General features: G+C 36.1%; 1 protein-coding gene across 1 annotated transcript in view; it reads right to left on the bottom strand.

The window, feature by feature from the left end:
* Tbc1d8b (TBC1 domain family, member 8B (with GRAM domain)) overlaps positions 1 to 27915 on the bottom strand; it is a 50853-nt gene that overhangs the window by 12334 nt on the left and 10604 nt on the right. Inside the window, exons 2-13 of the mRNA XM_013025837.1 lie at positions 27211 to 27321; positions 25025 to 25143; positions 24272 to 24497; positions 22812 to 23052; positions 20106 to 20313; positions 19350 to 19514; positions 13337 to 13486; positions 12360 to 12510; positions 11102 to 11316; positions 4196 to 4313; positions 1987 to 2272; positions 353 to 482 (exon numbers count right to left, since the gene is read on the bottom strand). Of these exons, the coding sequence (XP_012881291.1) occupies positions 353 to 482; positions 1987 to 2272; positions 4196 to 4313; positions 11102 to 11316; positions 12360 to 12510; positions 13337 to 13486; positions 19350 to 19514; positions 20106 to 20313; positions 22812 to 23052; positions 24272 to 24497; positions 25025 to 25143; positions 27211 to 27321 (2120 nt within the window). The remainder of the gene's footprint in view (positions 1 to 352; positions 483 to 1986; positions 2273 to 4195; positions 4314 to 11101; positions 11317 to 12359; positions 12511 to 13336; positions 13487 to 19349; positions 19515 to 20105; positions 20314 to 22811; positions 23053 to 24271; positions 24498 to 25024; positions 25144 to 27210; positions 27322 to 27915) is intronic.

The raw sequence follows: 27915 nt of genomic DNA, 5'->3' as shown, positions 1-27915 counted from the left end.
AAATCTTGAACAGGAATGGCAACAGAAACCAGAAACTAGTATATACCCTAGCCAAAGAGGCTTAGTAAGATATGAATTCAAATGTCACTAGATAGCCCTACGGTTTTCCTAATATAAAATGAAGTAACACACTTTAGAAAGTAAATAAAAGTGTTCACAGAACAAGAGAAGGCTGGATCCTAAGCTCAGAATAACCCATAGCATCTATTGTACAAATTCATCACAATAAACAATAAACAAATATTAAATTGCATCTTGTATTATCACCTTAATCTTGATATACCATAGAGTGATAATGACCTAAGATTTTTAATATGCTATGCAATGATATTTATGGTATGAAAAAACTTACCTCATTAGACTCTTTGATCAAATCTGTAATATCCACTGTAGTATCACTGTTTTTTCCCTCATTCACATTTGAACCCTGCTGAACACTTGAAGGCAATGGGCTATCCTTGTTAATGACACTGTCGAAGAACCTAGCCAAAGGTGATAGCAGTGTAGGAATCAGTACAACTAAAATAGCTAGAGTATAGATCATGAAAGCTAATTTATACCTAATAATCCAGAGGTTAAGTTCAATGCAGATGACAAGGAAAGTTCTTATGAAGAAGATGGTTGGGAATTAGGAGGCCATGGATAGGAGAATAGAATGGGGACAAAATCATGTTGGGCTGGGCCAGGAGAGCATGAAAAGAAGAAAATAGGTTAAACGTGTCCTCAGCCAATACTATCTAGTCCAACAAGTATGGAATATAAAGTATATATAGGCATGCAAAGGAAAAAAGAAAAGTGAGTAACACTGAGTTCTTTCATGTGTTTGGAATGCCAGAGGTACATGTATAATATTCTCCATGGAATGGAGCGTTACAACAGTTGTCAATTCAAATATTCATTGATTTAACATTTACAAATGTGTGCATATATACATGAACACTAAAAAAACCCCACATATACTCCCATACAAAGCAGCATGCAAACAAAAGCCACTAGGAAAATAGTTTAATCCCCACGACTGAAACTACTGGAAAACCATTATCGTTTCTCCCACTAGATATTTAACATTATCAACTAGCTCTTTCCTCCTCAAATTACTTCTACATAGAAACACTGTATAGCTTAAACTAGAACTCTGAAATAAAGAGTGGAGCATAGTGTTGGTTGTTCATGCTTGTAATCCTAACTACTTGGGAGGCTAAGCTAGGGAGATAATAGTTCAAAGCTAGTCTGGGCAAAAAAAGTTCACAATATACCTTCTTGACTAATAGCTAGACATGGTGACCTGTGTCTATTAACCTGACTTCATGGGGAGCATAAATAGAAATACTTTGGCACATTGGGGAAAAGCATATGTTTGGGAAAGAAGTGAGACCCTATCTCAAAAATAACCTATATAAGTTGGCCATTAGTGGCTCAAAGCTGTAATCCAAGCTACTCATGGAACAGAGATGGTCTGGAGGATCACAATTAAAGGCCAACCTGGGCAGAAAAACTTGAGATACTTCATTGCCAAAATAAACAACAGAAAGCAGAATGGAGGTGTGGCTTAAGTATTATTACTCTAGCAGAGCAAATATGAGGCATTAAGCTCAAGCCCCAGTTCTGCTAAAAACAAACAACATAATAAAGGGTTGGAAGCATGTATGGCTGAGAGGTAAACCACTTGTATAGCAAGTGTAAGGGCCTTGAGTTTAAACCCCAGTACTGAAAAAGAAAGAAAAATCAGAGCATACTGAATTAGCATAAATGCTTACATAGCCTAACTGCTCATTTCAAAGTGATTTACTTTTTGTTACATGCTTTTTGAAGACAAAAGACAGGATTATAGGTCTGGCTTTATCATTCAACTATCTCTGTGACTCCAGGCAATATTTTTGAAGTTTTTGCCTCTCAATTTCCTCATCAGTAAATTTAAGGGGAATGAAGAACATAATGTCTTAGATCTATCTCCTTCAGATTTAAAAGTTATAATTCTTACACTACCTGTTTAAAACTGTCACAGCCTCAGCATCATCTTTACACGTCAGAAGTTTGTCTAAGTTATAGTCAAGTATTGCCAATCCCAGTTGTAAAATGGCCTTTATTCCATCATAGAAGAAACAGTCGACGACATTTACCGCACTTTCAATAGGCAGCACACTAATGAAAAGTGTGAGGAACCAGGACAGAGAAACGGAGGAAAAAAATGTCATGTCGGTCATGTGCTCTGTTAGCTGAGGAAGGTGATCCCTGATAAGTTCTTCAAACACTGCCTGATCCACCAAGGCACCTGAAGAATACCAAGACAAGTTTAAAAACGAACTTCTTCTAAAGTATTTGTTCCCCATCTCTCTTGCTTTACATTAGCTTGCTGATATGTCTTTTTTCCTTATATATTGAATCCCTTCTGTACCTTTTCTGCACTTTATACATGTGTCATGAACCCCAAAACACTTGAGAAATACCATTTAAAGTCATTTGAAGCTGGGTGTCAGTGGCTCACACCTGTAATCCTAGATACTCAAGAGGCTAAGATCTGAGAATAATGGTTTAAAGCCACCTCAGGTAGGAAAGTCTGTGACACTATCTCCAGTAAACTACTCTGAAAAAGCTGGAAGTGGTGTTGTGGCTGAAGTGGTTCTACCTCCAAAGAAGTTCAGGGACAATGCCCAGACCCGGAGTTCAAGCCTCAGGATCGGTAAAAAAAAAAAAGTAATTTGAAGATCTGAATCCTTATTAGGCAGAGACAATGTACTATTATTAATGAACTGGCTTCATCTTTGTGATGCTGGAGATGTACATGTTCAGCCAGTGATCTACCACTAAGCTACATCCCCAGCTCTTAAAGAGCTTAGTGTTTGTGCATTTCTCAATTTACTGATTCTGAATTTGGTAATTCAAGTGACAATAAGCTAGGCACTGTGCCACAGACCTGTAGTGTAATCCTAGCATTTAAGATGTGAAGGTAGAAAAATGTCAAGACCAGATTGGGCTACATAGCTAGACCTTGTCTCAAAAACATAAAAAATCAGATGTTTAGAAAAATGTCATGTGGGGAAGTGGTGCTGTGGCTAAAGTAGTACAGCGCTAGCCTTGAGTTGAAGAGCTGAGGGAGAGCGCCCAGGCCCAGAGTTCAACAACAACAACAACAAAAAAATGTCATTTGGGTTTGAATGGGTAGCCCATATTTCATGTGTATGAAACTTAACTCCCAAATGTATGTACTCATTGTATTTAGAAGTAGAAATTTCGAGAGGTTACTGGATTATAATGGATCTGCTCCAAAGAATGGATTAATGTACTCATGATTAATTCCCCGGTGCTAGCTGCTTACCCTTGTAATCATAAAGCCAGCTGAGGCTGGTCTACAAGACTCCATTTTTTGTATGTGTGCTATTCCAGGGCTTGAATTCTGGGCACTGTCCCTGAGGGTTTTTAAATTTTTTTTCTCAAGTCTGGTGCTTTACCACTTGAGCCACAGCTCTACTTCTGGCTTTCATGGTTAATTAGACATAGAACCTGGGCTGGCTTTAAAGCACCATCCTCAGATATCAACCTCCTGAGTAGCTGGGTTAAAGGTGAGCTACTGGCACCTGGCTTGAGATACTATTTTTAACCAGCAGAAAATCCAGACTGGAGATGTTGCACAAGTGGTAGAATATGAGTTGTGAACAAGAAAGCTGACCAAGCGTACAAGGCTCAGAATTCAAGCCCCAGAATTGGCACAACAAAGACAATAGATTATAAGTCATCAAGGGAGTGACATATTAAAAGTAAGCTCTCCGTGGCATACTTCTTTTGTCTGCCCTTTGTCATATCCTCTACAATGCTATTATGATATAGCAAGAAGACCTTGGCTAGATGCCAAGCAGATTCTGGATACTTTTGGACTTCTCAGGCTCTGGAACTATGAGTAAAATAAGACTTTAATTTTTGTGCCAGTACTGAGTCTTGAACTCTGGGCCTTGTGATCTTGCTTGGCTTTTTTGTTTGTAACCGGTAGTTTATCACTTGGGCCATACCTTCACTTCCAGCTTTTTGATGGTTAATTAGAAATAAAGAGCCTCAAAGAATTCTCTGCCAGGGCTGGCTCTAAACTACGATTCTCAGATCTCAGCCTCTTGGTTAGTTATGATTATAGGCATGAGCCTATAATCTCTTAAAGCAACAGATAACAAAGACTGTAGAAATATATGTGTGTGGTTTGTTTTACCAATGATTCGACGATTAAAGTAATCAGGCAACATTCGTTCACATACAGCAACCAAAAGCCAAAAAGCTTCTTCTTCTTTTGCGTACAGAAGCAACACTGACGTCAAAATGTTCATTGCCTAAATTTCATAGAAAAGATACAAAAAAGTAAATATTGCTCACTAACCATCTCATTCCCTTTTCAAGCATAGGAGTTTTCAACAGTAAGAGAACAAGTAATAGCAATGATTATGGAACCATAAGAACAATAAACTCAGAGCAAAATGATATGAAATCAGGCTATTCTTTTCTAATCAGTTATTCTGTACAGTTATATTCAAGAAAACAAAGCAGTATAATATCATGGATATGCAATATACCATCTAAAACCTAATATGGCTAATTTTAGTTGGTAAAAACATACTAATTATCACAAAGCTAAAAACACACATAAATTTGAAGGCAATACTAAAACTGGATGAAACTATCTGTATTTGTAACTCCCTACTGAAGAATATCCCTTAGATGTCAATCATCTTTCATTATATCTAAAACTAAGAATCTTTCTCCTATCAAGTAGGATTCACTTTTTAGTTATCCTAATTTTGTGCATGATAGAAACTCTGCATCTGTTACATCTTTAAAAAAAAATCATATCCCAGAGTTCTCCTTATAAAATGTTTTTAGATCTGTTCTTTCTTCCTATTTCCATTGCCACTATACTTTCTGCTTCTATCTGGAGCTCATTTAGGACAAAAAGCTATTCCCCAACAAGTGTTTGTTGAAAATAATCAGAGGCAGCTGCTGACATGTGTGGGTGGGCTGATATAGAGGGAACAGTTGGGCTAAACAACAGGCTAACAAATGGCTAAATGAAAATCTAAGATATTAAGTAAATTCTGACATATTCCTGGGAACTTAGGAGGCCATATACATGCATATAGCCTTTTGTGTATTCATAGCTATAGGAAAGAACAGAAAAGTACTAAGCTCTCACCTCTGACTCATCTTGAGGCTCTGAGAGTAGAAAGTGATAAAAAAAATGAAAAAAGTAGAGTTATCAACAGTTAAGCTCACTGAGAATAGGTTTTAAAAAGATAAAAGAATACTATATTGAAAATGAACTATACAACTTGTGGATGGGCATGGGAAGGAAAAGCTGGGAAAGAGGGAGAGAAGGGGGTGACATTGTCCAAAAAGAAATGTACTCTTTACCTGACAATGTAACTGTAAATCCTCTGTATATCACCTTTACAATAACAATAAAATTTTTTAAAAAGATAAATCCTTGAATATAGTTGGGTAAGCTTACCACAAAGATTTTGAAAAAAACAGAGAGTACTGAAAGTATTTCAATATGTAAAAAGAAAATATACTATTATCCTATTAAAAATAGAAAGAAGTTTATGGGATTATGATTATGCTATCAAATTAATAATCCTACAAACTACTGATACTAGCTCCAGAAGAAAAAAAATCAGAATTTATCTACAATAAGGAGATTGTATTAGTAATGAAAACACTTCCCACAAGGAAAACTTTCTGAACAGATGGCTTTACTGTTTTCTGCAAAACATTTAAAGAATTAGCACCAGTCTTTCATAAACTCTTCAGATAATAAGAGTAGGAAATGCTATCCAACTCATTCTAAGATATCTTGATAACAGAATTAGACACCACAAGACAACTACATATTAATATATGTTATGAATGTAACTATAAAAACTTCAACAATGGGGCTGGGAAGGTGGCTCAGTGGTAGAGCGCTTGCCTTGCATGCATGAGGCCCTGGGTTCGATTCCTCAGCACCACATAAACAAAAAGAAAAAAGCCGGCAGTGGCACTATGGCTCAAGTGGTAGAGCGCTAGCCTTGAGCTGAAGAGTTGAGGGACAGCGCCCAGGCCAAGAGTTCAGGCCCCACGACCGGACCCAAAAAAAAAAAAAAAACTTCAACAAAACATTAGAAACTCAAATCTAGTAGCATATGAACAAAGATTATATATGCACAAAGACCAGGTGAGATTTGCCCTGGGAATGCAAGGGGGTTCAATATATGAAAATCAATCAATGACAAATGCTATTTTAATAAAACGAAAAAAAATCACATGATCATCTTAATGAACACAGAAGCAATTTCATAAAATCTAGTATTTTTCCATGATACAAAACTCTGTAAACTAGGAATGTAAAAAAAAAAAACAAAAAACTTCCTCAAGCTGATAATCTTAAAAAAAAAAACTTCACAGCTAACATTATGTCCTATTGATTGCTTTCTTCAAAGACAAATACCAAGACAGGGATATGCATTCTCAATAATTCTGTTGAGCTAAGACTTTAGCTATTTGGGAGGCTAGAGTGAGAGGTTCATTTGAATCCATGACTTCAAGATCAGTCTGAGAAATATATTAAGACTTGGTCTAACAAACAAACAAAAATCCCCAACAACAACATCACCACTTCAATTTAACAACGCATTGAAGATTCTAGCCAGATTAATTTGGTGCAAAAAAATATGTCCAAATTAGGATGGAAGTATCACTACTCAAATTTGGTATGTAGAAATTCCTAAGGAATTCACATAATATCTTCTTCATCAGAACTAATAAATCAGCATCATAAAGTTAAAGGGACATAAGACCAAAATATAAAAAAATGAATAGTAAGAGCCAGGCGCTGGTGGCTCATGGCTGTAATCCTAGCTACTCAGGAGGCTGAGATCTGAGGATCACAGTTCAAAGTCGGCCTGGATAGGAAAAAATCTGTGAGATTCTCATCTCCAATAAACCACTAGAAAACCGGAAGTGGCACTATGGCTCAAGCAGTAGAGCACTCGCCTTGAGCTGAAGAACGCAGGGAAAGCTCCCAGGCCCAGAGTTCAAGCCCCATGACAAAAAAAAAAAAAAAAGAATAGTATTTCCACATACTGACAGCAAATAATCAAAAAATGAAAATGAGAAAACCCATTTGCTGTAGTATCCCAAAAATTAAAAACTTAGAAAGAAAATTAAAGAACTATGAGATTTGGAACACTGAAAACTACCAATTTTTTTTTACTTTTTTTTTTTTTGCCCGTCATGGGGCCTGAACTCTGGGCCTGGGCACTGTCCCTCAGCTCTTCAGCTCAAGGCTAGCACTCTACCACTTGAGCCACAGCGCCACTTCCAGATTTTTCTGTCTATGTGGTGCTGAGGAATTGAACCCAGGGTCTCATGCATGTGAGGTAAGCACTCTACCACTGAGCCACCTTCCCAGCCCTATCAAGTATCTTTGAAGAAAGAAATTTTAAAGAGCTGAATTAATAGAAAGACATAGTATATTCACAAGACTTAAATCTATAATACTCTCCAAACTGACCAACAGATTTAATACAACTACCAAAATCTAAGCTGGCTATTTTTAAAAAAAGAAATTGGCAAGCTGATCCTAAAATTCATACAAGGGATCAAAAAGTACAAGGGATCTAAAAGCCAAAAAAAGAAAATGTAGTTAAAAAAAGAAAAATGTACTTACAAAAAGAAAATGTACTTAAAAGGATAGAACTTGGTTACTGCATCTGTGTGGTAATCAAGACAGTATGGCTCTGTTCAATAGAACAGAATGGAAATTATAGAAATAAATACTATGGCTGACTGATTTCAGCAAGGGTACTAAAGGTCCACTTTGTTCTCATTGAGGTGGCTGTAAAAAAGAGATGAAAGTCCATGAGACTCATCTCCAATAAGCTACTAAAAAATGCCAGAAGTGGACCTATGGCTCAAGTGGTAAAGCCCTAACTAGCTCTGAACAAAAAGCTTAGGGATAGCATCCAGGTCCTAAATTCAAGCCCCAGGACTAGAGAGACAGAATCAAAGACAGACAGAGGAGAGACAGAGAGAGATGTAAAAAAATGTAAACTTTATACTGCTAGTAGGAACATGAAGTAGGGAAAGTTGAGCAGTATATACACCCAAAATGAAAAACAAGGCCCATACAAAACGCCTATACACAAATATTCATAAATACATTATTCTTTGCAATCAAAACAGACAAAAGTAATCAAAAGTCTATCAACTGTTCAATAGAAAAACAAAATGTGGTATATCTATATAATGAAATATTATTCAGTTGTAAAAATGAACAAAGTATGGATACATATTCCATAGCATGGATGCAATCATTTTTTTTTGCCAGTCCCGGGGCTTGAACTCAGGGCCTGCGCTGTCTCTCTGAAGAATACTCTACCCTTTGAGCCAGAGCACCACTTCCAGTCTTTTCTGTTTCTATGGGATTAAGGAATTGAACCCAGAGCTTCATGCATTGTAGGCAAGTACTGTACCACTAAGCCACATTCCTAACACATGGAGAAATCTTCTTGAAAACAATATGCCAAGAGAAAGAAGGCAGGTACAAAAGACTACATATTCTATCATTCCATTTAGTAAGATGTCAATAAATAGCCACAGTTAAAAAGACCAGTGATTGGGTAGGGGAGAGGGCGAAATATTAATGACTGTATGTCTTCTTTTTTTGAGGGTGAAGAAAATGTTCTGGAAGTAGACAGTAGTGATGGTTACAAAACTTTATGATTATACCAAAAACCAGTAACAGGGTCAGGCATGATGTTGCATGCCTGTAAACTCAACACTGCTGTAATGTCAGCACTGGAGAGCCAGAGGCCTGAGGATTCCAAGTTCAATTTCGTCCTGAGCTATATAGTCCCAGGTAAGTCTGGGCTACATTGTGAAATCCTGTCTCAATGAGGCATGAAATGGTAAAGTTTGTGATATTTGATGTATCTCTACATAGGTAGGGGGGAGATAGAGGAGGGAGAGATTAGGGAGAGAATAGGGAGGAGAGTGCAGAGGAGAGGGAGAAAAGGGGAGAGAAGGAGAGAAGGGGAGAAAAGAGAGGGAGAAAAGAGAAAGAGAGGAGGAGAATGGGAGAGAAGGGGAGAAGGAAAGAGAGGAGAGGGAGGGAGAGGAGGAGAAAAGAGGGAGAGGGAAAGGCCAAGTCAGTTAGCCAGCCATCCAGCCATAATATATCTAGTATGATTCAATGAATTTTTGATTAAGAACAGTAAAATCTGCTTGCCATATTAAATTCTGAGGCTTTAAAGGTTCTTTGTGATCTTGTGGCACTAAAAGTAATATATACTTCTTGATCAGAACATAAGTTTGATGTTCAAGGCACTTATTCCACCTGAATGGTATTGTCACTTTAACCTAGAATAACTTTCTTCCTGCTCTCCATGTCTCTAAATTTGCTCTCATCTTCTAGAAGCCAAAGCCATGTACTGCCTATTTTAAAACTATGTCTAAGGTATTGCATATAGATAGATTGCATATAGATAGACAGATAGCTCTGAGAGTGCAAGTTGTTTGAGAAATTATGTATTATATATCTTTGTTACCTTTCAGAGATCCTAAAAATGCTAAAATACTTGATGTTTAGATGCTTTATTCACTTAAACAGTTTGACAGAAAAAATTCTGTTAGGTTTTCAATGGTTACAGCTACTATCCATTATTGATATGTAATTACTACAGGTGCGTAACCTAGTAGAAATCCATATATACTGGTAAGTGCTTGCAATCCACCATTATCCAGCTTTTCCTTCCAGAGAAGCCCACTGTATTTCAGATTTCCTTGTGGATAGTTGTGCTCATGTGATGGATGGAGTCCTTGCCACAATGCAGGTAAAGTGATATGTAACCTATTCCAGGTATGGCCTGGAAAATGTACCACAATTGTTTTTCCATTCTCTTTTTCCCTTCTGAGCACAGTAATGTTAAAGTAAAAGAGTAGCTTGGAAAATGTGTTTAGAAGATGACAGTCAACTTTTAGCCTAATGCTTCAGTCTGAAAAATCTGGAAGAACACTGTCTACCAACACAATGGCTCACTTTGGTCTATTCCTTCAAGAAATAATCTAGTAAACTGTGCACTGGTAGCTTATGCCTGTAATCCTAGCTACTCAGGAGGCTGAGATCAGAAGACTGTTGTTCAAAGCCTGCCTGGGCAGGAAAGTTTGTGAGACTTTTATCTCCAATTAGTCACCAGAAAACTGGAAGTAGCACTGTAGCTCGAAGTGGTAGAGCACTAGCCTTGAGCAAAACAGTTCAGAGACAGCAACCAGGTCTTGAGTTCAAGCCCCACAACCACACACAAGAAAAAGAACTAATCTTCTCTTGTGTATCAGTTACATGTTTGTGTCTGTATCACCTATTTAGCCTCATTAATACTGTGTACTCCTAAAGGATTTGTCCCCGATGGTTCCTCTACTTCCTACAGAAAAAAATTCCAATTCCTGACCTACAATAATATACCTCATTTTCTTCCAAACACTTAGCTCCATTCACCCTACACCCTAAACAGAACATGGTCCTCTTCAAATTCCTCCTTTAAGTCTATCTGTGTTGGACTGCACTACTTCTTTCACCTAGGATGTTCAATCTTTCTACTATCTATGCATTCAAAATTTAAATTTCACAATCTGCAAGTGCTATCTGTTCATGAAGCCTTTTGTGTGATTCTTTTAGATATAATTCATTATTAGAGATAGTTCTTCACATTATGTTACATTAATCATCCTAACATTTTCTTTCACCTGTTTTTTGGTTCCACAATGGAACTGGTTTATATATTAATACCTACTAATCTATATATCTTAATAGCAAGATCTTTCTCATCTATCTTTGTATAACTGTAAATATGTGTGGCACAGTATCTTTCACAGGACTGGAATTTAAATAAATATTTGTTAAATGAAAAAGAAAAAAGAAATTAATAAAACATTCATTCTAAGTATTCCCACCATCATCCTACTTATATTATTAATACTATCAATCTCAGCTCAACTTCTTTCCTTAGAATCATAATCCCCAAATTAGTAGGTTTGGATTTGTAGTGATGCTATCATGCACAGAGCTGGGCTAACAGCAAAGTCATACCTGGCAGTATCCTATTTGGGGATTCCTATATGCATAAGCAGTGAGTACCCGCCTCAGAGCAGATATACCAGTATCACTCTGAAATGCTGGGTGTTCAGGCAGGGAGCGACGCAAATCACGCTCAATTTCCTCAGTAGCCAAGTTGGAGGTTCCGAGAGACTGTTCAACTACTTCAGAATAATAGCCAGGATTCGCAGCCATGTCATTACAAGCACCTGCAAAGATGAATGCATTCACATACAAAGGAAGAATAAAGCTAAGATTTTCATACAGTGGCATATTTGTATGTACATTAAGAATTAGATTATATTACCTTGAAATTTAATGATTCTGAGCACAAAGAAAATGAAGGAAAATAAAAAAGCATTACACTAGAATCTAAAGGGCCAAGTTCAAATTATCAATCAGAAAAATATTTTTAGCTAGGCTGGTGGCTCACATCTGTAATCCTTGCTACTGGGGAGGCTGGGATCACAATCACTGTGGTTCCAGGCCAGCTTGGGGGAAGATTGAGAAACCTCATTTCAATCAATAAAAAGACCAGAGAAGTGATGTGTACCTGTCATACTTACAATGAAGAAGCATAAATACAAAGATCACGGTAAAAAGGAGGACCTCATCTAGACTTGTTAGACCTGTCTAGCAGATCTAACACCCTGAGTCCACACCACAGTACTGACAAAAACACACAACAAAAATACTTTCACGAATATTTTTTCCTTTAGTTTTTAGTAGTACTGGAGTTTGAACTCATGACCTTGGGCCTGTTAGGCAGGCAATCTATCACTGGAACCATGACCCAGCCCTTTTTGCTTTATTTTTCTCATAGGGCCAGCCTCCAACTAGGAACCATCTACTTACACCTCTTGCATAGCTGGAATCACAGGCAAGCCACCATCACCAGTTTACTGGTTGAATGGATGAGGGAAGAGGGTTCACTTTTTGCCTGGTCTGGCTTCAATCTTTGATCACATATGTAGTTGGAATTACAGACATATGCTACCACACTCAGCTCCTTTAATTTACCTTTGAAAATAGATTCCCCATCCTTCTAGATAAATTCTCCCTCCTTCTAGATAAATCTTGCCTAATAAGCTAATCTCAGTCATTAGATGATGGATTTACAGTAAAGTAAACATTATTTTTCTTCTTTGACTAGTCTTAACTCACATCCTAGCCATCTTTGTCATTCTTTAACTTTCTGTACTAACTCCTAGAAGGAAAATATTTACTGTCTATTAAATAACTGACTAGATACCTGAAAAAAGCATCCAGAGCTCTCCTCTTAAGGTTTCTGGAATCCCTCTTACAACCAGATCTCTAGTCTTTCTGGTTCGAAACATGCTAATACCACGTCCACATTCAGAAAATAAGATGTTCCACAACTGTTCCTTCATCTTTTCTTTCAACTGTAATAGAAATATCAAGGCAATTAAACACAATGAGAAATGGCTTTTTCAAAATAACTTACCTCTATTCATCATGAAATGGAGTCAAACTCCATTTCCTCCTAGGAGCCAAACAAAAATTTAGCCATATACAAACCTAACATCTTTCATTTACTATTTTAGTTTCTCTAGATATTTATTCTATTTCCAGTAACAAAACCTAGCATGTCCTCTGTTTTAATGTAAAACATCTGACACTCTGCAATATACCATTAACTATTTTAACTCTTTATTTCTTTAAAAACTTTCTATTTTGGTTGTAGGGCTTAAACTCGGGGCCTGAGTGCTATCCCTGAGCCTCTCAGTGCTCAAGGCTAGTGCTCTACCACTTGAGCCACAGAAACACTTCCAGTTTTTGAGTGGTTAATTAGAGATAAGAGTCTCATGGGAACTTTCCTGCCCAGGCTGGCTTGGAATTGTGATCCTCAGATCTTAGCCTCCAGAGTGGCTAGGATTACAGGTGTGAGCCACTGGCACCCAGCTGTTTTAATTCTTAAACTCACAAAAATGTCAAAAAAAATCACATCACAGTTAGGAGGTAAAGCTTTGAATTAATCTTGATTGTTCCCAAATCAATGCTACTTGAGTTTATATTTATTATTAGAGATCTATGGAAATAAAACCCAGAATCTCCCTTTTATCTTCTTTCTTAAGATTCCTTGTATGTTACGGATTGAAAAAGGTATATATACATTAGTATTTGTCGGAAAACCTTTTCAAATCAACAGAAAGGTCTTGTATATTATAATTATTTGCGTCCATAGACTGAAATAAATTGGTTGCCTACCACTTTAGAATTAAGTGTCTCCAAATTCTGAGGGTGAAATACTGTCATTAAGGCTTCAGTGTTCACAGTCTTACTGCATTCTTTTTGACTTGTCAAAGATTGCGTTTCAGAGACATCAGAAGGGGTTGCAGAGTCAGAACTAATAGCCACCTGAAAAAAAGAAAATCAAAATGTAATTGTCCCAAATGTATGCTTCAAAGATTGTATAATATCAAATGCCAGTGGCTTGGGTCTGTAATTCTAGCTACTCAGGAAGCTGAGATCTGAGGATAGTGGTTTGAGGCCACAGGGCAGAAAACAACCCTGTGAGACTCATCTCCAATTAACCAATCAAAAAAAACAACCAACAAAAACCCATAAATGGCACTACTTCTCAAAGTAGTAGAATGCTAGCCTTGAGGTAGAGAGTTCAGGGATAGCACCCAAGCCCTGAGTTCAAGCCTCATGTCCAACAAAAAAAAGTTTGTGTAAGAATATAATATTGCTCATGTGTTACCTGTCATTTAAAAATCATAATCTATATACATTTTAGTCATAAGGCAATGTCCTGGGAGATATCAAGAGACTAAACTCTGGAACAGCAAACTCTGAAACCTTGTGAGTCTACACTCTCCCCCCCAAAAACAACAAAATACTGGTACACACATCATTTCAGAATTAACCACAGGCACAAAATGGATTGAATAATAACACCTAGTCAAAAGCAAAAAAAAAAACACCCAAAACCTATTAAGGGTTGAAAATGTAGCTCAGTATTACAATGTGCTTGCCTAGCATTCATGAAACACTGAAAGAAAGAAAAACTAACCAACCTCTAAAAGAACCACAGTGCCAGTGGATTTTACCTTTAGGCTATGCCTATTCATCTAAACTCAAAAGTAAGGCAGCCATGAAAACTCATACTATGAAAGTCAGCAGATCTTTTGGTGTTTCATTTAAAACTTTGTCCCCATAGAACAGTTGGAAGTTTCTGGAAAAGCTCCACTTCTAAGGTATGATCATTTGATGTGATTCACAGCTCGGCTCAATGAAAAAGCCTCTAGGATGGAGGGTGGCAACCAAGGATCTTGCTTTGTAAATAAAATTGTATTAAAACATAGCTATGCCTTTCAGTTATTTTGTCAGTAGCTGCTTTGGCAGTAAAATGGCAAAGTTGATTAAAGACTGTATCGTCTGGAAAACTTAAAATCTATGCCCTCTGACATTTATAGAAAACCCTATTCTAGGGTTTATAGGTCTGTGAAGCAACAGGGTCTAGTACCTTTGTACTTAAAACATAATCATCTGTATTCTTTGAATGAATGTATAATGGCTGCTTTATATTCCATTTATGAGCTCCAACAAGTGGTCAGACTCAGGGATATTTTTCTATTGGTTGCTTTAAAAATTATTTTATTGGGCTGGGAAGGTGGCTCAGTGGTAGAGCACTTGCCTTACATGCCAGAGGCCCCGGGTTCGATTCCTCAGCACCACATAAGCAAAAAGAAAAAAAAGCCGGAAGTGGCGCTGTGGCTCAAGTGGTAGAGCGCTAGCCTTGAGCTGAAGAGTTGAGGGACAGCGCCCAGGCCCAGAGTTCAGGCCCCACGACTGGACCCCCCCAAAAAATTATTTTATTTATTTTTGGTGCTAGTACTGGGGCTTGGATTTAGGGCCTGGACATGTTCTCTTAGCTTTTATGCTCACGGGTAGTGCTTTACCACTTGAACCAGGACTCCATTTCTGGCTTTTTAATAATTGGAGGTAAGAGTCTTGTGGACTTTTCTGCCTGGGTTGGCTTCAACCGGTGATCCTCAGATCTGACTCCTGAGTAGTTAGGATTACAGGCATGAGGCCACCCACTCAGGTGGGTGATTTCTTTTTCAGTTTTTATTCATTTTTTAAAATTTAATTTTATTGTCAAGGTGATGTAGAGGAAGTTACAGTTACATACATAAGGAAAAATGAGGGCAGGGGTAACAAGTTCAACAATAAATGTACTCACTACCTAAGTTTGTTTGGGTCATGGGGCTTGAACACTGGGACTGGGCACTGTCCTGAGTTCTTCAGCTCAAGGTGAGCACTCTACCACTTGAGCCATAGTGCCACTTCTAGTTTTCTGGTAGTTAATTGGAGATGAGTCTCACGGACTTTTCTGTCCCGGCTGGCTTTGAATGGTGACCCTCAGATCACAGCCTCCTGAGTAGCTAGGATTACAGTCGTGAGCCACCTGCACCTGGCTTGTTATTTTTAAGCCTCTTTCCAAGGTTATACTGACCTTTTGAGTCAGTATAATTTAGTAATCCTCCAATTATGGGTCAGATTTCCTTAAATGAGTTAAACATTTAAGTCTTAAATCTCTTTTCCAAGGGAATCTTTGTGTGAAGTTCTAAGTCAAACGAGGCAGTTTAGAAATTAGGCTTAACTTTAGATTTTTTTTGTCAGTTGTGGGGCTTGAACTCTGGGCCTGGGCGCTGTCCCTCAGTTCTTCAGTTCAAGGATAGCATTCTACCACTTGAGCCACAGCGCCATTAGGTGTAACTTTAATATCCTCTTTCAAAATCAGCTAGAGTTGAGTATCTGGGTCCTCCTTCTTCCCTGTTTCTTTCCTTGGTCTACTGAAGTTTCTGCACAGGTCTGTATACATGTGGATCCTATGTCAGGACCTTTCAAATTCCTGAGTACTAAGGATTATAGTTGTAAGTCACCAGTGCCCAGCAGCTTTTTAAGCCCTTTAAAGACACAAACTGCTTTAATAATATTCATGTATTTATAACATAAAGCCAAATGTTTTTTAATATACTCGAAGTTGTGCAATTATCATCACAATCCATGTTTTGTACACTGTTATCACCCCCAAAAGAAATTCTATATTCTTTGTAGTCATTTACTATCACCTTCCTCTCTCTCTTCAAGGTTCTAGATAGCCAGCAATCTATTACTATAAATATGCTTATTCCGTTTCATCTAATTGGAACCATTTTACATATGGTACTTTGCATATGACTTCCTTCTAAGCATGTTTTCAAGGTTTATTTATGTCATAGTGCCTACCAGGACTTTCTGTCCTTCAATGCTTCTATAACATTTTACATTCCCAATAGCAACATAGAAGGGCTTCATTTTCTTCACATCTTTCTCAATAGTTGTTAACTATCCATCTTTTAAATAATAGCTTTCCTAAGTGATTATGAAGTTGTATTTAATTGTGGGGTTTATTTTGATGGTAGTGGGAATTACACTCAGGGCCTCGTGCTTGCTAGGCAGGCACACTATCACTTGAGCCATACCCCACCCCTTTTAGCTTTGGTTACTTTTCTGATAAGAGTTTTGTGTTTTGTGCCTGGGCCATCCTGGATTGCTATACCCTTACTTATATCATGGTTGTTGTAGTATGGGTACCATTCAAGGTATATTGTTTTAGTTTAAACTTTATGACTGAGGACTAGTTTATTTACTGGTAACCTATCAAAACTACAGAAAAAATATGAAAAGGTGAGAAAATCACTCCTGTAATCCTAGATACTCAGGAGGCTGAGATCTGAGGATTGTTGTTCAAAGCCACCCAAGACAGGAAAGTCTGTGAGACTCTTACGTCCACTAAACTACTAAAAAAGCTGACATGGAGCTGTTGCTCAAGTAGTAGAGCACTAGTCTTGAACAAAAGTAACTCAGGGATAGTACTTAGGCCCTGAGTTGAAGCCCTAGGACTGTTGTGTACACACACACACACACACACACACACGCGCGCGCGCGCGCGCGCGCGCGAAAATATAACCTCTTAAGCAACAAAACCCTAAGCACAAGTTTATGAGTACAAGTACTTTAGTCTTCATCTTGATTACCTCTTAAGTATTCATAAAATCACATTAACATTGATTTTCAAAGTCAGTGGCTTAAAGCAATTTAGATTCTGAATTGTTTAGAGAGCATAATAAAATAGATTATTCAAGGAACAAAACTTTATGTTTTGGAACACGAATTCTGACCTCTTGACCACATCAATTCTGTGAAGCCATTTATATGGGTGCTTACAATTATGACTGGAAAAAACAGTGCTTGTGTCAAATCTAATCATGTGGAGAAAGCAACATAGGCTGCCTATAGCAAACATTCTTTTTTTAAGCAAATATTCTTTTGTTTTTTGATACCTGGCATAAAGTTTAGAAGTAGCATATAGCTTAAACAGTGAAGGAAAATGGGGCAAAGATTAATATCTCCTCATGTGTGCCCATTCTATAAATTAACAGATTTCAATTAGAATGTCTCACCAATTCAGCATAATACACAGTGACTGAGAACCAGAGTTGACCCATAAAACCCATAATGAAGAGAAAAATACACAGAAAATCTTCTTAAATATAAAAATTATTATCAATACTTTTCTACTTACAGTTCATAATTTAAAATAAAGTATAATTTTCTAAAAAAAAGGATTTGTTTTCCTAAGTTAGAAATCAATCTATTCCCCCATAGCCAAACTATTTGTAATTTACACTATAAACATAGAAAACTCACTACCCTTGATTTTAGTAACAAAACTCAGTAATGCAAGATTAAGCTAATATTCCGGTCTGCATGATGGATAGCCTTTTTTGTGGTACTTGAGCTTGCTAAGCAGGTGCTCTACCACCTGAGTCATGCTCCCAGCCCTGCACTATGTAGAATAAGGAACTCACTACTTTTTTTGGGGGGGAGGTGGTCCGGTTGTGGGGCCAGAACTCTGGGTCTGGGCACTGTCCCTCAGCTCTTCAGCTCAAGGCTAGCACTCTACCACTTGAGCCACAGCGCCACTTCCGGCTTTTTTCTTTTTGCTTATGTGGTGCTGAGGAATTGAACCCAGGGCCTCATGCATGCAAGGCAAACGCTCTACCACTGAGCTACCTTCCCAGCCCCTCACTACTTTTTTTAAGTTTAGAAATCCTCACTGGATTTTACTTGTGTTCACATCAAACTTAAGGGTTATTTTAGCTATATAACAGAAAGAAGAAGAAAAGATGAAGCTGGAGCAAGAAAATCTCTTGGTGGCCAATAGAAAGTTTTAAATTATCTGTCTTCACTGGGGTTCATCAAAGAGAGAGCTAGTCTTATCACTGCTCCAGTAAAACCAAATTCGATTATTTTTAGTCTCTGTAAGGAATGATAATGTACTCTGTACAATTCAAATAAAATAACACAACCAGCAAAGCCAATATTGGCTTTTCTTGGAATCTTCCATATACACAGTTCTCATTTAAAAGCTTTATCAATCTATTAAAATATGACCTCCTGGACACTGAAAAAAAATATTTGAATTCAGTCTGCCTCGAGTTTCATGAACAATATACTAAAAATGAGAATTGAGTTCTTAACCATTCTTTGCCAGGAATAGTCTCCTTCAATATTTTGCTAGTAAATCGGTATGCCATTATTTGCCAGATAATGTAAGACTGACTTAGCTAGATATTAAGTAAATGATATTCAGTTTAGTTTACAATTGCTACTTTTCTGCAGTAAGGTCTTGTTGAATTCTCAAGCACAACTGAAGTGGTTAAAAGCCAAGTTATGTGAATGTTCAAGGAATGTATAATATATAAACACCAACAGTAGAAAAATCAAATTGTAATTCTTAAAATGTAAGTTCCTAAAAAGGATAATAAAGTCCTTAATTCTTACTTCTGCTGTATGATGGAACCTAGACAATGTATATCTTCAGGGTTAGCCTTTTTATGGTGGTACTGGGGTTTGAACTCAGGACATCTCATTTGTTCAGCTGATACTCTATCCCTTAAATTATATCTCTAACCCTGCTTTTTGGTGTTATTTTGGAGATGAGTCTAATGTACTTTTCTGCCTAGGCTGGCCTCAAACCATGATCCTGTGAATCTTAATCTCCTGAGTAGGGAGGATCATAGACATGAGCAACCAGCGCCCTACATTTTTTAAAAAGTGTAATCTTCAAAAAATAGTTATGAAAAGGAAAATATACATATGAATTCCTTTTGAAATCATACTAAGTACAAAGTTTTCAAGAAGTGGTTGATTGCAATATAATTACCTCAGTATTGATATTACGTCGAGTTGAAGAAGTTCCACACTTGAGCCTGAGTTTTGTCACCAGGTGCTCATATTCTTTAACTTCATTGAAGCGAAATGCTCTTTTTCCTTTGATACTAATGATGACAGATTTGGTGGACTCATCTGTCTTATCTATAGCTAATACCTGGGGGGAGTAAAAAGATATAAGTGAAGCACATTTTCTCTTATTGCTGACATTTTGAGTGCAATATGTTTGACCTCTTTTGTGGCTGAAGGTTTTGATCTGTCACATGAATTATAAAGAAATAGATTTGGGTACTAGTTGTACTTATGACACCAGTTAACTATAGTTAAAATGATTTCACTCTTCAAGGATAAGATTTAACATGTGCCCTTTAAAACTGCCAATACAAATGCAAAATATTCAGTGTTGAGTACTGATAATTTATGTCTCATTTACATAAAAGCTATCAATTCCTTTCTTTTTGACCAAGAATATAAAATGTGATCATTTACATTTTTGTATTCATGTGCTAAATATCTGAATGAGGTAGCTCATTTTACTTCATTCTAAACCTTTATCTGGTTTGAAAAGCTTTTCCTTTTTCTGTTTTTTACTTTTAGTAAGGACCACAAAGGTCTACTAAAAGGAAATATCAGTATTTTAAAAAGCCAGTCCTTTTATCTGGAAGATACTGCATATTAAGCTTTTATTAATTTACAGAATTAAATGATTTTAAAAACTAAAAAGGATATGCAACCAAATTTATATTACCTCTCGTAATGGAATGATTACACTACAAAGATTGCCATCCTGGCTAGTAAAGCAGATATAGTTTTGTGAAATGCACATTTTCCCTTGAGTATTGAGGTGGGTGAACGGAACCCATAAGAAACATTCATGTATCTCTTTCAAAGTCTCTTCTTTGGGCAGCCTAAAGAGGGCATTGAATTGCTCACTGTGAGCTCGATTTTCCAAGCCTCTGTAGGAAAGAAAAAAAGGGGAGGAATGGGCTCAGCTGATGAATTCTAAAGTATACACATGACTATACTGAATAATCTAAATGTAAGCAGATTAGACATGAAATGCTATGTTCTTCAATGAATTTTCAAATGGAAAAAAAACACACTCCAAATACACTCAGTTTGTTACTTTTCTAATTTCATTTTACTATTAGATTAAAATATACAAGACTGAGAATTATAAAGGGATGATTTACTTGAAGACTACTATTATATGTGACTATGGCCAAAACCAATCTTCAAACACAATAATTTACATCTGGTTGTGAGAAAATTTATAGTTATCCAGTTCAAAGTAAAAATAATGAAGACGTATGCCATTAAAATTTAAGGAGGAAGGGCAGTCTTTAGAACATTAAAATTAATTTAGATAAAAATCTAAATTAATATTTAAAAACCTCCAAAGTAGAAGCACAATAAAACAATATCATTTTCAAAATACTAGGCACAGGATAGAAGTTAATCAGAAGTTAACAAGGAAGCTTGTTAATTAACACATAAATACAGAAATATATTAACAGCACAATTTTTATGGGCTTTAAACACTGTGCTAAGCAACAAAGCTCTAACTCAAATCCAACTAAGTTAAGACTAAATTCATCCTCCTAGCTGGCAGTATTTGAATATGTGATACTTTATCTTGACTTTTAAACTAACTCTAATAAATATGACAAGAAAATTACGTTTTTAACCTCACTTAAGTTGCAGTTGGGTGGGTTATTCCACTAATATTTAAAATGAAGAAAATAATGTTAAATTTGGTTTCATTAAATGTTTTTTTTGATCAGTACTAAAATTTGGACACAGGCCTTTACATTCTTGCTCAACCTGGTGGCTCTACTACTTGAGTCATGCCACCAGTCTAACATTTCACCAGTGAACTGAAGTCCAGGCTGGCTTTAAACTGCCATCCTCCAGACCTTAGCCTAAATAGCTAGGATTGTAGGTATCAGTCACTAGCACCAAGCTCCACTCAGAACTTTGTCAAATATATAATTCATATATTAAAAAACTTAGATGAAGATACACTAAATTACTGCTATAAATACTTCTATACTGTTTAACTTTTAGAAGTAATACATATTTGTAAAAACAATACACAGAAGCAGTAATTATATTCTTATTATTAGAAAAAATGATTTGGAAGACTGTCAATTTGCTCTTCATAACTTAATAGAAAAAGGGAAGTCAGGCTCACAAAAGAATCTTAAATCTCTGGATTTTAGAATGGTTTAGTAATAAACAAGAGAAACAAGTGCCCAACTTGGTAGAGCTACGTAGTAGGCACACAAAAACTTGTTCTGGTCTATTCATAGGACTCTGGCATAGCTGCCTTTTAGATTTCCCCATACAGCAAATACCTTCATTGTATACAAGAGGCTGTATACAAGAGGTGGAGAACTGAGGATTGCGGTTGGAAGCCAGCCCAGGCAGGAAAGTCTGTGAGACTCTTATCTTTAATAACTAACCCCCATAAAAGTCAGAAATGGTGCTCTGGCTCAAGAAGTACAGTACTACCCTTAATCAAAAGAAGCTCAGGGACAGTACTCAGGCCCTAAATTCAAGTCCACGACTGGCACACACAGACAAAAGAAGACATTTTAAAATGTGTGTACACTGCTACCTATTTCTGAATCTTTTCTCCTTCTGTCCTTTGGCAAGTTCCTTTCACTCAATTCAGTGTTGGGCAAGCCTAAAGAGCTCTTGGTCAGTTTCAAGAAAGTACATACAGTAGCAGTTGTAACTGATACTTCCTTTTTTATTTTTGAGACAGAGTGAGCCTGTGAGACTAGGAATGGAATCAACTTTGGGATCTTCCTGCCATAGTCTCCCATAGTCACTTCTACTGTTAGAACTTACCAGGGTTTTACATTTTACAAACTTTCCTCTGTTTCACTCATTCCTTATAATTGCCCTGAGGTAGAAATGACACATAAGAAAACCAAGGGTCTATGAGATTATGACTAGTTTAAGGATTTCTCCATAGTCATACTTCAGAATGAAGTATGACTTAAAAATCATGCTATCTATAATTAACTATATTTTTGGTAGTATTGGCAATTTGAACTCAGGGCTTCACACTTGCAAGGTTCTCTAAATTATCTTTTTAAAATAAATATAACTCCAGACTTGCAATTAGAGTACTCACTGAGAAATCTAGAGTTAAAAGTACACATACACAGAAACACACCTCATTATTTCTAAAAGTACTCCAAAAATACTATTTACATAATAGTTCAATTTTATGTTCAAATCATAATTTTCAAACTTAACTTCTATTATTTCTTAGTATTAAACCTCATGGATAGTAAACAATTTTTGAAATGCTATCAATAGACTCAAGAGCTATGAATAAAGAAAAACTATCCTTTAACAAAAAGCAGTTAACATTTTGTGCTAATCAATGATTTTGTCCTTACAGTAAACAACAGTTTAAGAAATACTGAGTTTTGAATACCTTTTGGTTATTTGTAGTGGATCATCAAGGACTGGATCATTTTCAAATGTTTCCTTATCGAAAAGTCGCCTTATAGCATAGTTTGCCAGTTGTTCCATAAGAAGGTATGTTTCATTAATGTGCAAAAACATTGAAAAGTAGTAACTCTCTCCTTGGGAACACACATGAATACTCTCTGTCAGGAGGACATTTGAAGTCTTCTCAAGTTTTGAGATTGCATCCCAGGAGATAACAAGTTTTACTGCAAAAAAGAGTTGTAAGTAAGCATGATTCAATTCTCAATATTCATTTCTGTTAATAAATCAGATATCTTAAAATAACAACTACTTATGTTTTAAATAGCTAAAATAACTTAGAGTTTGAGATTAGTTAAAAATGAGAAGCATTACTATCAATATACACTAAACTCAGAACAGATATACACTTAAAGAATTAAAACTAGTGACTCTAGGCCAGGCACTAGTGACTCACACCTGTAATCCTCAAGAAGCTGAGATATGAGGATTCTAGTTTGAAGCCAGCCCAATCAAAAAAAGCATGTGGAATTCTTCTTTCCAATTAATTACTAAAAAGCCAGAAGTGGAGCTGTGGTTCAAGTGGCAAAGTGTCAGCCCTGAGTGATAAATTCAAGGCCCAGTACCGACACAACAAAAACTAAATAACAACCCTCCCCGTCCCTCCCCCTTTCCCGACTCTAACTTGATGTTTAAGTCTATCTGCTTATATAACTATCTAATTACATTGAATAATCACTGACTGAAAAGATATGTGCATATGCTACAAGCAGTGATGTTTTATTCCTCTGTGGCTGCAAAATATTATGTGTGTAATTAGGTACAATGACTACTAATATATACTCTATATTTCAAGCAATAATTAAAATATGGACTGAAAAATTATTTTATTTTTGTGTAACACTGAGACTAAACCCAGGGCCTTGGGCATGCTAGGCAAGAACTCCACCTCTTGGGCTATGCCCTTAGCCTTCTATTTGTATTTTGTTTTTAGATAGTTTCTCACTAACTTTGCCAGGGCTAGTCTTGTACTTGAAGATTCTCCTACCTCTGCCTCCCAAGTAGCTGGAATACATGTGTGACACACGTGTGACAGCCAATGAAATGCTCTTTAAACCAAAGCAACTGGGATGTGTCACACATCCCAAGTAGCTGTAATATATCACATCTGGCTGCACATAGGTAGTTTGTAAAAAGGGAACAAGACAGATTACTATCATTTAATATTAATTCACTTCCCACAATATGAGAGCCTTTTTTTACACAATTTCTAATGTTTTCCTATGTTAAATAACCTTTTTTATTTTTATAGATGAAACGAACTTTTGTAGTTGTAGTTTAATTACCTTTAATATCAATCCCATTATTTTATATACAATGAATACCACTATAGAGTTGAAAGGTTAGTCAACAAATTCAAAGCCATGATAAGAAAAAAAAACTTACTTTCTGATCCCAGCAAAAAAGAATAGAAACTCAGAAAGTTGGTACTAAGATAAATCCAACCCTGACAAGGAACCCGTCCTTTCCAATAGCTGCATGAATAATAGGTTACTAATTTCTCCTGCTCTGGTAAACCAAAAGATTTTTCAAATTTCAAAAGGGCTTCTCGAAATTTCTCAGGATCATCTTCTTTTGCGAAACTTTGTTTTCCCTCCTCAGCAATTAATCCCTAGAGGAGAAAAAATATTTTTTGAAAATTTATCATCACTTACCAATAAGAACACATTATATATATTTAATTTTAAATAGTCAATAAAACACAATGGCATATATCTCTACAGGTATGTTTTATATGTATATGTGTACATATGTATATGTGTAGTACATACACACTTAGGATGAAAGTGAGAAAATGTTCTTCAGTTTTATGTTACATTTCTTTCTAATGCTTTAGAAGGATCTACCAGAAATATAAATGTTAACTATCTTCTTTTGAATCAACAAAAATTTTATTCAAACCCAAAACTCAAGAGATAATGAGATGAAAATACCACTACAACATTTACAAGGGAAAAAGAGACAAATAACTGACTTTAGAATTTTTTTAAGAACTACTTCTGGTATTCATATATGTGTTTCTACCAATTCTGAAACATGCCAGTTTTTTTAACCAACCTTTCATGCAACCTCTGATCCTTACCTAAGAAGGCAAAAGATATTACAAGTCCATTTACAAAGTACATCCATGCCACTTACTCTTATCTTGCCTTGCACAAAATTAGTAATATCTTCATTTGAATCAAATACAGATAAAGTTGTCATGATATTTTGTTCCAACCATTCCCAATGCTTGGTTATTTCTTCTTTGCTGGCTCCTAATTAACAACATGAGAAGGAAAGTCTCAAGGAAAATTCCACAACAAATCTGCTCTTGAATTTACAGGCTTAGTTTTGAAAAATACTCCCTCCCTTTCAGAAATGATGATCATAAAGTAATAAAAGCATTAAGCATATTCATCATAAAGTAATAAAAGCATTAAGCATAAGTATATGTGGACATGATCAGTAGATGTCAGTATAGAAAGAGTAAGATAATAAGAGGGGAGAAAAGTGTTTCAGCTTGTAAAAAAAGAAAAACTTCTGAAAGCAAAGTAACAGTCTGGTGTCTAGAGAGCAACCACTGTCTTTCATGAGAACATGTGCAGTACTGAATTATATGTAAACATATTCAAATTCTGGTTCTTCAACTAACATCTAGTCTAAAATCTATGTGGGAAAGATGGCATGCAAGTAACAATCCTATGCATGTTATGTATAAGTGGATTTCCATTGTGGCCAATCAACTTTTGAGAGTCAGATTAAATATTATTTCTAGATTGCTTTGGATTAAAGAATATTTCATTGGCTGACAATATCTTCTACACCAGGCAATGTATTATTTTTGGCAGTACAGAAGGATTGAACCCAGCGCCTATTGCTTGTCAGGCAAGCTATGCCCTAGCCCTTTTGAGATAAGGTCTCCCTAATTTTCCCTGGACTGACCTTAAACTCATGATCCTCTTGTCTCTGCCTTCTGAATCATAGAGATGTGCTATCATACTCAGCCCCCCATATGCTTTTAAGATCTTCTCAGAATTGTAGATTATATAAACATTATTGAAAAGAAGTAACAATGAAAAAATTGCCTACCTCCTACTATTCACCTAGAATTTTGTTCATATTACTAAAGTCAGCACACTAAGAGTAAAAGAGCTTTCCTTAATGTAGCATGAATAAAAATTATGAAGAAATTCTTAGACCATTATTTTTATCCATTTGGCTTAATAAAGAAGTACATTTTCAGGTAATTGTATTTTTTTAAAGTAAGTTTCAGTTAGAAGAATAATTTATATAATAATTCTTTACATTTTTAAAGCAGAAAGGACAGGTTTCTTCTAAGTAATTTTGACTAACCAGATTTAGAATTGAGGTTACAGAATTTTCAAATTTCACTTTCACTTAGTTTAAATGGCATTTTATTTTAAAAATCCAGGAGAAAAGACTCCCCAGCAAAACTAAAAGAAATTTAGGGGAAAGAACAAAAAGCCAGATCCTAAAAATTAATACTATGCTATATGTTCACACATATGAAATATGTGTGGGCTTAAAAAATACTTTGACTTACTTTACTAGGAATAATTATTCTAATTCTTTTCCTACCCATAATATATGTGTGGCGACATCTGAAGCACATTAATATAAATGAATAATATAAGACATTATTTCATAGTTGAAGGATAAAATGCTTTTGTGAGAAAGTCGGCATGTGAATTTTAAAAAGTTAAATTAAAAAAATTGTTTTTACAGTCCTGGGGCTTAAACTGAGGGCCTCATGCTCTTGGTTTGTGTGCTCAGCTGGTACTCTACCAGTTGAGCCATGCCACCAGCTTTGCTTTTTCATAGTTATTTTGGAGATAAGAGTCTCAGCAATTCCTCTGCCTTCAAACTGTTATCCCCTAGATCCCAGCTTCCTGAATAGCTAGGATTACACGCTGGTAAACAGCTTCAGGCTTATCCTCTTTAGGAACAACCTTTAAATTTTGGACTCACAGTTAAGTTCACATTCTCCTCATTTAGTTATTCGAAATTATTTGGGGGAAAATTCTTATCTTCAAGTCATATTTCATGGGAAGAATCATATCTTTCCAGCAGTTAGAGTCATGTAGCAGTAACAAGACAAAAATCTGCCCCGAATCAGTATTGCTGGACCACATGCTTCAGGTCTCTTAGACCAATGGAATTATTAATTAATTAATTAATCTGTAATTGTTCTTAAACAGGCAAGGTAGAGTTACACATTTAACTCACTTCTAAATCTTAAAACAATTAAGGAATATAAATAAATTTAAATATTCACTTTATTATGTTTATTGTATTTTAACTATTTTCAAAATCATACTCACCACATGCAATTGACCAGTAAAGTTGAGAATCTGGCGTCTGGTGTAGGATGCGAAATGGAGCTACTTTAGCAGTAGAGTCTAAGACTGAATCAAGGGTCCCAACCAGAAGCCCTATTGTAATACAAAGATGATTGAAATAATTTTATATAACACACTGACTTCTTTAACAAAACGTATAGCCTGAGTCTTGATACACATTTTTTCTTTTATTTTTCTTTTTAGGGGGAGGTTTTTAAAAAAATTACATTAAAAAGTTTTATTGTTATATTCCAACACATTTACAATGTATTTTAATCAATCTCACTCCCTCTATCACTTTCCCTTCCCAAAACAATTTCAGTAAGTTTCCTTGCTCTATTTTAACCTCTGATACAGACTTTAAGGAAAGATACATAATTGAGATGAAGAGATTATCATGACCAGAGTGAGCAGTATTTAGGAAAATCATTTTCCAATAAAAAGTCATGTTGAATTATCCAAATCTTACAATGTATTTGCAGTACTTATAAACTTCCATAAAGCAGCTGTGTATATAATAGAAAAGAATATAGAATCTACTGGGTGTTGGTGGCTCATGTCGATGAAACTAGCTACTTAGGGGGCTGGAAAGGTGTCTCAGTGGTAGAGCGCTTGCCTTGCATTCATGAGGCCCTGGGTTTGATTCCTCAGCACCACATAAGCAAAAAGAAAAAAGCCGGAAGTGGC

This window comes from Dipodomys ordii, unplaced genomic scaffold (genome assembly GCF_000151885.1).
Source record: "Dipodomys ordii isolate 6190 unplaced genomic scaffold, Dord_2.0 Scaffold88, whole genome shotgun sequence".
In the NCBI taxonomy this organism is placed as follows: domain Eukaryota; kingdom Metazoa; phylum Chordata; class Mammalia; order Rodentia; family Heteromyidae; genus Dipodomys; species Dipodomys ordii.
Note: the sequence above shows the minus strand (reverse complement) of the source record. Positions and strands in the feature narration are given on the sequence as shown.